The 14,654-nt window shown below is 44.6% G+C and overlaps 1 protein-coding gene across 1 annotated transcript; it reads left to right on the top strand.

Moving 5' to 3' along the window:
- Positions 1 to 899: 899 nt before the first annotated feature.
- ADIPOQ (adiponectin, C1Q and collagen domain containing) lies at positions 900 to 10,942 on the top strand. Its single transcript, XM_065876074.1, has 3 exons — positions 900 to 952; positions 8,865 to 9,083; positions 9,991 to 10,942. Exons 2-3 carry the CDS (start codon positions 8,873 to 8,875, stop codon positions 10,509 to 10,511), a joined length of 732 nt encoding a protein of 243 aa, XP_065732146.1. The 5' UTR covers positions 900 to 952; positions 8,865 to 8,872; the 3' UTR covers positions 10,512 to 10,942.
- Positions 10,943 to 14,654: the final 3,712 nt, after the last annotated feature.

The following is a 14,654-nucleotide window of genomic DNA, read 5'->3' on the forward strand; positions in this document are numbered from 1 at the left end:
AAAAAAAAAAAAAACGTGGGTTTGCCAAGCAAGAGTCCAAGGTGATGAGCATTGCCACTTTTAGCCTAAGCCTTCTAGGAACACCTCTGTGGGTTACAGCCACTCCAGGCCACTCCTAGCCCAGAGCAGTGTTCACCAGTAGGTGGAACAGGCACACATTTAAGGTGCTGGCAAAATGGGGACTCACACATGCATAAAAAGTTAGTTTTCAAAAACTTATCCAGAATTTTGAAACCACAAAATTCTTGAAAGATGGTATTCTCTCCTAGTTAATATGTTTTCTGATATACTGAATTTGAATCACATACAGATGGGGACTTCAAAATCATTTGGGATTCAGGGCCTTTAACGGTCTTAATCTGCCCTACACCAGCCCAGAAACGTCCCCTCACCTCAGTTCTCAAAATTGGCCTGCAAAGTCTTTCCCCAATCTGGGGTTCAGGCCAGAGAACAGAGGATGTGTTATATTCCTTGTTATACTGTAGTTCCCTAGCATGCATTGTGAGCAGGAGGTGATGGTTGTTATTGGTGCCCTGGATTTATTAGGGCAAATCTCCAGGAAGATGGAGGTCTCCTGGACCACAGGGCAATTCATTTTACATAAGGAAATATCTTGTTTTCCTGCTTCTGGTCTTGACCCTTGGCCCCGTCGCCGTTGTAAGAGGCAAAAATAAGAGCCAAAGTCTGGAGACAAGACTGTGGTGACTGAAGCTCCACTTGGCTTCCCAAGCCCAAGCTGGTTGCACCAGGTTCCCCAGGGTGGACCTGAGGTATTTGCCAGGGGCACATGCCTGCCCATTGGTCTCTGGTCCTCGCCATGCTGGCCAATAGGAAAGGACAGCTGTGAGGTGGGGACCACCTTCCCCCATGAGTACCAGGCTGCTGAGACTGGGCCATCTCCTCCTCACTTCCATCCTGACTGAAGTCTGTGGCTCTGATTCCACACCTGAGGGTAAGGACAACTGATTCAAGTTCTAGGCTGGAGGGGAAGTGGCTGCCCTGCCGTGGAGCCCCTGACTGGGGTGTGCCCACACTGTCCTGTTAGCAGGGTAGGGAGGGATACAGGCAAAACCCCGGCCAGGGTAGCACTGACGGATGCAGACAGGCCTTGGGATTCTTTCTCGATTCTCCCACGGCTCCAAGAGAAAAGGGACTGTTCCTTCTGGTCAAAATGCCTGGGACCATCCTGAATTTTGCCCAGTTCACTCTGTGGTAAGATGCCTAATCAAAGAGAAGGTTGGGGTCAGTGAAGTTGGAGCGATGGTCCAGTGATAAAGTCCAATTAGATAAGAGGAGAAGGGGACAAATCACTTAGCTTGACCAGGTAGGGCGGAGAAAGAAGCACATGAAGAGGCAGCCTGGGGAAAGCCTGAGCTCCGATCTCAGCCTGAGTTTGGAATCCAACTCCAACGCTGGATTCTACTCAGCAATACTTATTGAGCAGATTCCACGGGCCAGACACTCGGTAGTGTCCGTGAGGTACAAAGATGGGTGAGGCATGGTTAGTATGTGTAGATTTGGGGGTATCTGTAAATATGGGAATATCTACCCCGCTGTGGGGATATCTCACAGGATGATTGAGAAGTGCAAATGAGGTAAAGTGAGCAAGGGGCCTGGCATAGGCTGGCAGCTTATGAAAAATCTTATTTTTAGCAGACATCTTCTGACAGAAACAACTGGATCTACTTGGTCTTTGTCAAGCCCAATCCTGCTTGCCCCAGTGAGCACTGCACGTGCGGCCTTCTGGTTGTTTCTGGCCATTGATGCAGAGACCTGCGTGGGAGGGATTTTAGAGATCAGGCCAGCCCTTGTCTGAGGATGTGGGTCCCTGGTCTGGGGAGGTTCTGGTTTTCAGATCAAGCCTTATGAGGGGTGCAGCTACCTCACTCCTGGTGACTCCTGCCATTGGGGGTAAGGCCACCTCCTCCTGACAAGGTTGGAAACAGGGAGGCCTTGATGCTGACAGAATGTGTCCAAAAGAGCGTGAGGGTGTCAGCTTTGTCCCTGAAGCTGAGCAGTGGAAAGGGAGCCTGCAGCTTAATTGTCTGTCCTTGTTGCCTCCCTCCTTCCATTCTTGAGGAGTTGTAAAGAGGGCCACAGGACTTGCTTCTTGTCCTTTCAAAGGTGGCTGTGGGGACAGACTTCCGTCCTACTCCTTGTCAAGCTGGGGACCTGTGGCCCCAGACACTTTGCTGAGGACAGGAGGTAGAAGCTTTGGAGACTAGAAGCTTTCAGTGAGGAACTCCTTCAAGTGGAGAGAGACTGATGCCAAAAATGTGTGTGTGTGTGTGTGTGTGTGTGTGTGTGTGTGTGTGTGTGTGTGTGTGTGTGTTGGGCACAAGGATGCTGAATAGAAGCTTTCATGTCACCCTCCTGGGAGCCAGGCAGAGCCTAGCTGATTCCTGGTTCTGCCATTCATCATTAGGTTGCACCATGTGAAATTGCCAATATTCTACCATTTCCGACCTTTAAAAAGGGCAATTTCATTTAATTCAACCCAAGAGTTGCATGATCTTAAGCCAGCATCTTGGTCTCTTTGAGTCTCAGATTCTTCTAGAGAGTGGAGTCAAAAGCAGGGCTATGAGGAGGATTAAACAAAATACAGTCTGAAACTGCCTTATGCAATTTATACTGCAAAGGACCCTTACCAATTTCAAAGTGTTCTCATGTTCCTCGTGATCTCATTTAGCAGATTATGAAGCTGAGCCTGAGAAGCCTTTTTCGAGGCAGTGTAATGTGATGGGAAACTCTCACTGATGTTCTCCTTAATCTCTCAGTTTCCCCATCTCTACAGTGGGGGTTATTTTCCTTGCTTCATGGAGTTTTTGTAAAGATTAAAATAAATAACAAATAGCATAAGTAATGTGTAAAAGTTCCTAGTGTGAGAGCTGGTTTCTATGAGGTTGCGATCAATGCATCCCTTTCCTCCCCCTTAGCCTCCCATTTGTAAAAGCAGGGCAGGGGTGAGATGATTTCTGGGGTACCTTTCAGCTCTCTGGGACTCTGTGATCTATGCTTTAATGTCCTTTCCTGATGGAGGAATTGGCACTGGGTCTGGTGACCTCTTTCCCCCATCCCACTCTGTCTCCTGCCTGTCCCAGAGGAGACCCCATCCTTGCATTTCACAAGATTCTGCTGTTGTTACTTTAATTCCAGCAGGTCAAAGTGGAATTTCTCATACACTTAACAAGTGAAAATGAGAGATTGTAATATGGCCCTTTAGGATCCAGAGATCATCATGGTCATCCCCTTGCATTATTTTGAAAGCAAGGAGAGCCATGCCTGTACACAGTGCACCACGAAAGTTAGTACGGTAGAAAGAACTCAGGTTTTGGATTTCAAATTTCACCTCTGCACTCTTTTACTTGTGATCCTTGAGCAGAAATTACTAAACCTCTTTGGTCCTCGGATTTCTCGTGTGGGACCTGAGTCCTAACCCCCAGGAGCTGTGGAGGTTAAATGAGATTAAAGGGGTGGTGAGTGTACAGTGGGGATCCACAGCAAGTCATCCATAAATATTTGCTTGCTTCTCTTCACTTGTATGTGTGGAACTCTTTATAAGTTTTTAAAATACTTCTTCATAATTTTAGTCTACTGGTTCTCACAACAATATTATGAAATAAACTAAGAATAAATTCATTAATAATCACATTTGGGGAATTCCCCAGTGGTCCAGTGGTTAGGACTCTGTGCTTCCACTGCAAGGGGGCATGGATGGGTTCGATCCCTGGTCCGGGAGCTAAGATCCCACAAGCTGCACATGGTGCCGCCAAAAAAAAAAAAAAAAAAAAAAGAGTTAATAAAAAGAAATAATCACCTTTTCCTGCAAAGAGCATGAGGTCTGGAAAGTGGGTGGGGACAGGTAAGTCACCCAGTAAGTCACTGGTGGAGCCCATACTAGAAGCCAGGTCACTGCATCAGAGTCTGGAGGTTTCTTCACATTATTTTCTCTTCTATCCCCCATCCTATGGAGTGGAATATTAAAAGGCAGATGTGTGACCTTGATGCTGCTTTCCTTTTTGGGGATATGCCTAAGGGTCCATTGCTGGGTTTCAGAAAACCAGAATTTGATTTCCAGCTCCTCTACATTTAGCTCTGGGATCTTGGACGAGTCACTTAACCGCCCTGAAACCCACTTTTCTCATCTCTAGAATGGGTACATTCATACAATAGATGACATTTATTGAGCGCTGACACATGCCTGGCACTGTTCTAAGTATTTTACGTGGATTGTGCCTTTTAATCCTCCAACAAACATATTACTGAAACATGTTACGAGGAAGAACAAATTATTTTCACCCAACCACTGAGGTCATAGAACCTGTGCTCTGTATTCTACCTCAACCTGTCCCTCAAAATTTTGAGAATGAGGTGGGATATTAAGTGAGGTGAGGACTTTACAAAAGGCATTCTACAAAGACAAGGAATTATAGGTGGTACTTGGGATTAGCTTCATGACCCATGTAAATGGTTTCTTTATAGGCACGATTGAATCTTAGAATATAGTTCTAGATTACAGTTTTATTTAATAATGTTTTCGCCTTTAGAAAGAGAGGTCTTTCAAAATCAACATGTAAAAATTGCTATATCTAAACAGAGAGCACATATAACTTTGGAATAAATTGTTTGAAATTTCGGCATCTCTGCTCTGACCTTCAATTATTATCAATTGCTAATTTTTCCATCCAGAACTTGGTTAGACGACAACCTTCTTCAATCAGAATCGCTTCTTAGCATCAGAAACATCCTAGGATGGTGTGCCCATCTGCCCCCAATCCCTCCTTCCATTACTGTCACCCCATGTTACTGTCACGGGACCCAGATTGGTTGCCCCTCTGAATGGAGAGATCTGTCCATAACACTGTAGTGTTGAGTACAGAATGCCTTCCCTTGGGCTGGGAAAACAGAATCTTTTCTTTTCAAATTTATTTATTTTTTATTTTATTTTATTTATTTTTGGCTGTGTTGGGTCTTCATTGCTGCGCACGGGCTATCTCTAGTTGGGGCCAGCGGGGGCTACTCTTCGTTGTGGTGCATGGGCTTCTTGTTGTGGTGGCTTCTCTTGTTGCGGAGCACAGGCTCCAGAGCGCAGGCTCTGTAGTTGTGGTGCATGGGCTTAATTGCTCCGCGGCATGTGGTATCTTCCCGGACCAGGGCTCGAACCCATGTCCCCTGCACTGGCAGGCAGACTCTTGACCACTGAGCCACCAGGGAAGCCCAGGAAAATAGAATTTTTATTTTTAAAAGAGGAGGAGGAACCAGAGAACTCTAGAGACCTGACTTTTCACTCCTTCTAATGGTTTGGAGGAAGCCCCCAGTCACCCTTCTTCTTTGGGGCCCTCTGTAGCTGCCTTCCCTGGTTCTTTATTCTGGATTCTCTCCTTCTGTTTCTCTGTGGAAAAGAGCATAGCCCTCCTCATTTCTGGTAAAAGCAGGCACAGAGCCTCTCGGTGGTCTTCTTAGGAGTTTTACTGCTAACCCCATAGAGGAAAAGGATGGAGATGACAAATTGTGGGAAGTTTGGATGACATATAGTCTTAAAAACCTCAGAACAAGTATTCTCCTTAAACACAAAAGGGGCTTGGCTGGTCTTTTCTCCTTGGCTTCTCGTCTAACTCCCCTCTTTCTTCTCATCTTGGGAAAGGCCAAGCTTAAACTATCTCTCATTTTCATTTTATTTCCGGCTGTTATTGAGAACACTCCTTGAGACCTCCAATTCCAGTAGAGGGGGACAAAGGTACATGTTAATGGTAAAAGAAAACCTTGACTAGGGACTCATGACCACCAGGGAGCAGCATCTATCGCTATCGGCACCTGTCTCAGTTGTCTTGCCTGTCTCTCCTCCTCTCTGTCTGCTGGTCTCATTCTCAATTCTCACTCTACTTAAGATGATATTAGAACTTGATATTTGATAAATGATGCATCAGACCAACAGAGATAAAAAAGGTTAATTTAATTAAATGTCTTTTAAACAGTTTTCAAATAGGAAGAAATCATTTGAGTATCTTAGATCACAGTTTACACCAACACAAAATATCAGAGATGGATTAAAGAGTAAAATTTAAAATACACCAAACAATAGAAGAAAATAAAGTACTCACCAAGCTCTAGTATGGAGAAGGACCGTTTAACACTTAGAAGCAAAAAAAAAAAAAACCCAACAGAGTTGGCTATATAAAAACTAAAACTTCTGTCACCTAAAACTCAGGACAAGCAAGACAAAAGAATAATCTTTACACTAGAGTTAATAGTCATAGCACATATGACAAAGTGTTGGCATAAAGAACTCACACAAATTAATTCAAAAAGCACATTGTGTCCCTAATAAATTAACTGATAAAGAACACTTAACAGAGATATCAAAAATGAGGAAATTAAATTAGGAAATAGGCCTTTAATAAAATGTACAGCTCACTAATGATCATAATGCTCACTAAACTAAGAACAACAAAAATGTTTGTAATCATTATATCCAAAGCTGGCGAGGGTAGCTAAGACAGGCTCTTTATGTACACACTGACGTATTACCGGGGAACAGCATGACAAACTGTAATTTGGGAATATCCATCATAAGCCTTAAAAATGTTCATACCTTTTGGTCCAGAAATTTTACTTCTGGGAATATGTCATAGCAGAACAATAATTTGAGGATAAACTATGTGCCTAAGGGTGTTTGTTACAGATTTAAAATGTTTTAAAATGAAAATATGTTCAAAGTTCAGTAAAATGGGAACGTTGACATATATCTTGGCTATATCCACTTGATGGACTAGCGCACACACACGTTTAAAATGACGATTATAAAAATTAGAAAATTGAAAGGCAAAAATTGGGGAATAAAATTTCTATGTAAAGTATTATTTCCACCATGTTTAAAAATAAACGGATTCTTGGGAGTGGGGATTGTTTTGTTTTCTGTAGTTTTCAAAGTATTTATCTTACTATTTTGCTTTCTTGGCTGTGCCTCATGGCTTGTGGGATTCCGCAACCAGGGATTGAACCCGTGCCCCCTGCAGTGGAAGCTCAGAGTCCGTTAACCACTGGACTGCCAGGGAATTCCCTCTCTTACTATTTTTAATGAACACACACGTGTGTGTGTATGAAAGATGAGCATATATATATATATATATATATATATATATACAGTAAACATATATATATGTTTATATATAACATATATAAACTTATCATATATATATGATGTTTCACATATACATATGAAAGATGATTGGGTTGTATCACATGGAGGGGGCATTACAGAGCCCCAGGCAATGGGCCATAGGGGTGGGATTCCAGACACCATTCATGTCTTTGGGGTAAGATTTCTCATCAGGGTCTTTTCTCCATCCTTCACAGAGGAAACATCTCCTGAAGCCAAACTCAATTCTGGAGGCTTTGTGAAATCTATGGGACAAGCAAACTGATGAAAAATATTGAGTGTTTAGGGTAAAAAAATACATATGGACCATGTTTTATTTAGAATCAAGTTCTTGGGATTAGCTACCTTTCAAACTCCACAGAGGGTCTTAGTGATGCCTGTGATCCAGGATCCTAGGCCCTGTTCCCCTCTGTGGTGCTTTCTCTCCACTCCCTAGTGAGAGAGGGATGGGGAGACTAACACCCTGGCAATCAGAGGTGAGGGGCTAAGATCACCTAATAACAGAGGCAGGGATGGATGGGGACCAGAGTCCCTGTACATGTAAATGACTGTCTTCCGGGAGGGGATATGGAGGGCCAGTTCTGAGACAGGGAGTCCCTAGGCCATCTGTGCCCCTTGAGCTTTTTGCTAGGGTACCCAAAATATATGTTCTAAACGTACTCCATCCTCTTTCCCTCGTTCCCCCTTCCTTTTGCTTTTCCTTCCTCCTTCCCTTCTCTCTGGCTCTCTTGCTCTATTTTTTTTTTTTTCTACAGAACTATTTATTTAGTCCCTACTCTGTGCTGGTAGTGGGTTAGACTTTGCCCCATGGTGCTTGTAGTTTAATGGCTGAAATGGGTAAGCAAGTCAGGAATTATAGTATGGTGCAAGATGTGCCATGCTAGAGATAAGCGAGGGCACTGGGGGAGCACAGAGGAGGAACAGCAGACCAGACTGGGGAAGGAGGACTGGGAAGACTTCCTAAAAGAGAGGACAGCCCACTGTGTCCTGAAGGCTGCGTGGGGATCAGGCAGGTGACGAGGTGCAACTAAGTGTGGCCCAGGCAGCGGTCAGTGGATATTCTCATGGGGCAGCGTGTCGCTGGTTGTCTGACTAAGGCTGTGCGCGTGTACATTGTGCAAGTGTGTGTATGGGTGTACATGTGTATATGTGCGTTTGTGAGCAGCACGTACATAATATACCAAATGGTCTAACATGTGGCCCAGGGAATGGGGAGAGGAAGAAAGAGAATGGGAAAGAAAGGAGGAGGAACAGACATAGAAAATGAGGAAAAGGGAAGTAGAGAAGGAAAAGAAGGAGCCGGAGAGAGGGAAGTTGGTTAGAGTTGAATGGGATGATCTGAATCATCATTCTTGGACGATTCAAGGGATAGGCTCATGACAAGTTGACTCTTGGAGCCTTCCCTGTGCCTCGTACTGTGCTCAGATATGAGGAATTGGAGGAGTGTTGTCTCACCATCACCGATGGTGGAAGAAAGGAGATCCCACACACAAAGAATAATGCTAAATACTGCAAATTTCAGGGCAGAGAGAAATCAAGGTGGGCTGAAAGAGTCAGAAGAGTCTCCCTGGAAGAGGTGAGTACTGAGAGAGCAGGTCTCAGAGGCAGACTCTGCGGAACTGGCCAGAGTCCTGCTTGGGTCCTGACTGGGTGAGCCATGTGGGGTCCACTCTTCTGTGTCTGACAGCACAGGTCTGGGTTCCAGGACTCAGGATGCTGCTGCTGGGAGCTGTTCTACTACTGCTACTAGCCCTGCCCAGTCATGGCCAGGAAAACATTGAAGCACCTGAAGTCCTTCCCATCCCCAAGGGGGCCTGCGCAGGTTGGATGGCAGGCATCCCGGGGCATCCTGGCCACAACGGGACTCCAGGCCGTGATGGCAGAGATGGCACCCCTGGCGAGAAGGGTGAGAAAGGAGATCCAGGTAAGAATAAGGTCTTTAGTCTCCTCTGTCACAGACTTCTCCTGGGTAGAAGAGGGCTTCTAGCACTATAGGAGGGCAATAGTTATTAACTTAAGGTCTACACACAGGGAAGAAACAAAGCTTTTTAATGTGACCTATAAGCAACATGAAGTGGATTTTGGATTGGCCTTTCAAAGGTAAACACACGTGGTACCTTTAAAACTAAGTACCCTTGACTGTGCTCTACCCACACCACCTTCCGCATCCTCTTTCCATCCCCGCCCTCATCCATCCCTATTCCCAGTCTGCTCATATTCCTGTTTCCCTTAATTTTCCCTTAATTCCCGTTCCATCCAGTGGCATTCAACCGTACTTCCTGGTACCTCCTGCAGGCCACAGTCCTTCTCTTGGAGAGCTCTTGCTCTGGTGCACAGGACTGTTAGAGGTTACTACAAGAGAGTCTACTCCAAATATGCTGAAGGGAATGTGGACAAGTGCCTAAACAGTGGAATAGAGAGAAAATGCCCTCAGTGCAGACCTGGGTTAACAATGAAGGCTTTCAGGAGGAGGTGGGGCTTGAGCGAGGCCTTGAAGGATGTGTGGACAGAATAAAGGAAGGAGGGCAGCCTAGACGGAGGGCAGAGAAAAGCAGATGTGTAGTTGGTTGAGCTGGCACATAAAGTGTTGGCAGGGTGGAGCATCGGTGATGGAGATGTATAGGAGATAAGGTTGGAGATGAATTTATGGGAGCCGGCTGTGGGGCAGGGGATGTGGAGGGGGAAGTGACAGCTGTCCCCTTTGGGAGCTCTCATTGGTTCCTTGCTCAAGCAGTTTGTAGGTAGGGGGCCACAGGGACAGTGATTTAGGCTGGAACCAACCTAAACAGGAGTTCTGTTTTTGTGGTCACTAAGGTCTTCTCGTTCTCTAGGTTTTGCTGGTCCTAAGGGTGACACTGGTGAAACTGGAGTGACTGGGGTTGAAGGTCCCCGAGGCTTTCCAGGAATCCCAGGCAGAAAAGGAGAACCTGGAGAAAGTGCCTATGTATACCGCTCAGCATTCAGTGTGGGACTGGAGACCCGGGTCACCATTCCCAACATTCCCATTCGCTTTACCAAGATCTTCTACAATCAGCAAAACCACTATGATGGCACCACTGGCAAATTCTACTGCAACATTCCCGGGCTGTACTACTTCTCCTACCACATCACAGTTTACTTGAAGGATGTGAAGGTCAGCCTCTACAAGAAGGACAAGGCCGTGCTCTTCACCTATGACCAGTTCCAGGACAAGAACGTGGACCAGGCCTCTGGCTCTGTGCTCCTCTATCTGGAGAAGGGTGACCAGGTCTGGCTCCAGGTGTATGGGGATGGAGAGAACAATGGGGTCTATGCAGATAATGTCCATGACTCCACCTTCACAGGCTTCCTTCTCTACCATGACATTGAATGAGCACCACTAACTCAGAGCCTCAACTGGGCCAAGCAGCCTGGAGTCAAAGAACAGTCCACAGGTCTTCAGTGTAGTTAGGAGACTGATTTTATTAACTAGTTGGAGGACTCTGAACATTATTCATTCATTCATTCATCGAGTGCCTTTTCAAAAAATCATATACTGTGTTCCCAGACAGTCCTGAAGAAGACACATCCCTTGGCCTCAAAAATCTATCATGTAGTGGTAATACTAGAAGGATGGTAACATCTACTGGGGAGTTTCAAAACATGACAAGATAACCAACTACAAGAAAGTATTTGACAGTGCTCCTCTGTGCCCACTGTTTTTCCTTATGTTCATGCCAATCCTGTGAAGTACACAGGAAAGATACTATTCTCCTCTTTTTACACTTGGGGTCCTGAGGATGAGAGAGTTAAGTGAATGCCTAAAGTCACACAGGCATTTAGCGGCAGAGTTAGAGATCCAACCCAGGGCCGTTTTAAGGAGTGTATGGCCTTTTGGAGGGTATTGGTAGGGGTCTCTCACCCAGCTTGCCTGAAGGCCTTTGGACTGGCCTTCACCATGCATTAAACCTTTCCCCAGTAGCGCTCCCTCGGAGAAGGTGGTTCTATGACTACGTCCCTTTCCAACTGGACTACTCAGCGGCTCCTGCACTACTCTGTACTTCCTCTTCTCTGTGTCTTTCCTCATGCTCTTCTCTCTGGCCCAGCAAGTCGACTCCATCTCCATATGTTGACATCTTCCCTGTTTCTCAAGTCCACCTGGTCAGGAAGCTTCTCTGATGTGATGTCTCTTTCCTGCAAGCCTTCCTCACACCTGTGCCGCTCTACATGTTACCCTGGATAAGAGTCCTAGGTCTGTGAAACATCCTCCCACAGGCAAGGGACAACTGCCTAGAAAGGACTGTGCTTCCTTCATCCCAAGTCCCCTTGTAGGTCCTTGATAAATGCCTCATGAAGAGCAAGCACTAGAACCTCAAATCTACCCAGAGTTAACTCCATTTCAGTCTCTCCATATAACTAATACCTATCTAAGAAAACAGTTTCATTTTAGGAACTCCTTGATTTTAAACACCCAATCTTTGTTCCACTGGACAGCTTGAATCTTTTCCACCGAGGTTTGGGATGACTGTGCTTTCTAGAACACTCAAAGAATTTTCCCTCAAGGAAGTAGCTTGAGCCTTCAATGCAAAACCCATGAAGGAATTTGGAAACTATTCTTTCTTTGAGCACCAACAGGGTCTGGGAAGACCTGGGCTTCCTGAATCTACTCGTGTTCTTTAAGAAGTATAAAGAAAGAAAGAAAAGGAAAAAAGAACAGATAACTGTCTGAGGTGATAGATACGTTAATTAGCTTGATTGTGGTGAATATTTCACAACATATAACTATATCAAATCATCAAATTGTACACCTTAAATATACACATCTTTAATTGTCAAATATTCCTCAAAAAAAGTGGGGGTAGATTACAGATGATTGATGGTGGTAAACATCCTCTCAGGAGACAATAGCTTGAGAGATGCTCTTCAAAGATTTTAGCCAAAGCAGAGCTAATACCATTCTGTATAAATGTAGAAACAGAAAACTTAGTTTTTTGCTTCCAGTTTTAAATTCTGAATGATTTTCTTTTATATGTGTATGGCTATCCCTTAGGTGATTATTATTTCTGCCTATAAAGCTTTGGTTTTTAAAATGTTTGTATATCATTATTTTCTACAAGCAAAGATACTGTTGTTCAGCATTAAAAGTAGAAACACCTGTGTCATGTGGCTTTTGTTTTCATTTTTGGAGAAATATGTGGGATTTAGAGAGGGATGAAGGGGTAAACTTTGTGTTAATAAGGACTCTATTTTGTGAATGATGAATGAGATTTACTTGCATGTCATTGGCTCTGGCTGGACTGTGTGTTCGTCTCTGACCAATCACTGGAGTCAGGAGGATGGAATATATTTATTGACTTAATTGATTATGGCTAAGCTAGAGAAGGGGTATTTTCATTAAAGCAAAATCTGGACACAGTTACCAGAGTGGGAGAATGGATGATGAATGCAAAAACAACAACTGTCCACAACAAACTTTTAATGTTATGTTTGAATTTTCTCAGGTTTCTCAGAGAGGCATTGCTGGAAAATTGCTATTGATTTTTTCTAAAATTTCCACAAATAGCTAATGTCTGGCCATGCTCACAGTCCCACATCTGGCTCGGGTGGGATCCTTACAGCACTGGACACAGTGTCACACACACTCTAAGCTCTCTGGAACAGGGGTTGGCTTAAGTTCAGACTACAAGTTGTGTCTCACCTTCTAAGGGTGGTAATTCCAATGTTAACTCAGTTTTCAAGACTTTGCTGTGCTATTGGGTCTATCTGTCACACGCACCACTCAGAGTTTGGTCTGGGACTTTAGTAGTTTAATTCTTGAAGCCTTTGCTATGCTTCTTTGGGTCTGTTCTGCATGTGTACACTGGGAGTTGAGTCTGGGACTTACGTAGGGTCCCGAACAGAATTAGAAGATGTCCTTTCTCAGCTCTTTCCTCTCTGGCATGTCCCTATATTCTCCAGCCCCCAGGGACCCTCCTTTTCTTGATTCTTAATGCCAGGAAGCTAGCATTCTCTCTCAGTTTTATTTTCTCGCACTGGGGCTGTCTTTGGGGATAAAGCAACAAGAGAAAAGAAAGAAAAAAAAATAACAGGGATCACCCACACTATTTGAACAGCGTGGTCCATTTCACTGGTTTCTCTGGTCAGAGAGAGAGATTTTGCGGGGGGTTAATTTTAGATGCTTGTGTTGCCGCTGCTTCTGTGGCAATGCAGCCCAGTGCTTGGAGCTGATCTCAGGGCAGAGCTGGGAGAGAACAGAGAAAAGAAAACATGTTAGAAAAAAAAGTGGGATTTCTCTTACACATCTGTCATTCAGGAATTGCTATTCCTGGTCTGGTTAGCAAGAGGTGATTTCACCCAGGCTATGAGTTGCTATTCACGTTTTGACTTTAGCCCTCAATCTGCCTGCTGTTATTTACTGTTTAGACTCTTCAGGTATTTGTTTTTTGCATTTTGTCTAGAGTTTTTGGTTGTAATCAGTGGGAAAGGTAGCCTGTAGTTAGTTTAGTTTGGCTAGTACCAGGCACCCGATGTCCCATGATAGTCCTGAAGAAGGATAAAGGGAAGGAATTGAGGGATAGCAGGAGGCCCAAGGAGGCATATACATTACGCTGAAGTTGATGGAAGTCAAAGAAAATAAGTTCAATCTTGAGACAGACCACTGTTGAAGAAAGGACGTGGAGGGTGCCAAAAACTCCTTAACCAAAGGAGGCTGGGGCTAAGTATGGTCTTGATTATAACCCCAGCCTCTAATTCTTCCTGTGCATGGAGCGACCAATGAGAATACATCCCATGCTGTGCAGTGATGAAAGCAGTCAGCATGACCCCACCACAGGCATCAAAGCAGAAATATTTACCTTCAAATTCAGCAATTTTATTCATTTAGTGCTTTACTTAGGAATGTTTGGAAATATACAGGTTTTTAGTGAGATTTGGAAAGAACTAGATTTTTTCCTTTGACCTTCTCAGTTTTCACTCAGGTATTTTACAGCAAATAAACATGATTTTGAACGAAATTCACTATGTAAAAACCACATTTTCCCAAAAGTAGGTGAAGCAATGAAAATGCAGAGACCACTTCCCTTTATTTGCTATGTGTGCTTCACAAGATCAGTGTAAGTGGAATTCCGGGACAAGGATTAAGGGGTTTTTTTTGTTTTGTTTTGTTTTTAAAATTTATTTATTTTTGGCTGTGTTGGGTCTTTGTTTCTGTGCGAGGGCTTTCTCTAGTTGCGGCGAGTGGGGGCCCCTCTTCATAGCAGTGCACGGGCCTCTCACTGTCGCGGCCTCTCTTGTTGCGGAGCACAGGCTCCAGACGCGCAGGCTCAGTAGTTGTGGCTCACGGGCCCAGTTGCTCTGCGGCATGTGGGATCTTCCCAGACCAGGGCTCGAACCCGTGTCCCCTACATTGACAGGCAGATTCTCAACCACTGCGCCACCAGGGAAGCCCAGGATTAAGGTTTAACGGGCAGCTCAGTTTGTGGTGAGAGTTAGGGCTATAAAGAGGCCAAGCGTCAGTCTGTACTGAGTGTGGTGGACA

Source organism: Phocoena phocoena, chromosome 4 (assembly GCF_963924675.1).
Source record: "Phocoena phocoena chromosome 4, mPhoPho1.1, whole genome shotgun sequence".
In the NCBI taxonomy this organism is placed as follows: domain Eukaryota; kingdom Metazoa; phylum Chordata; class Mammalia; order Artiodactyla; family Phocoenidae; genus Phocoena; species Phocoena phocoena.

Coding starts and splice junctions, on each gene's coding strand:
- ADIPOQ (XM_065876074.1), top strand. CDS start 8,873: ATGCTGCTGCTGGGAGCTGTTCTACTACTGCTACTAGCCCTGCCCAGT. Junction 9,084..9,990: donor GGGTGAGAAAGGAGATCCAG/GTAAGAATAAGG, acceptor CTCGTTCTCTAG/GTTTTGCTGGTCCTAAGGGT.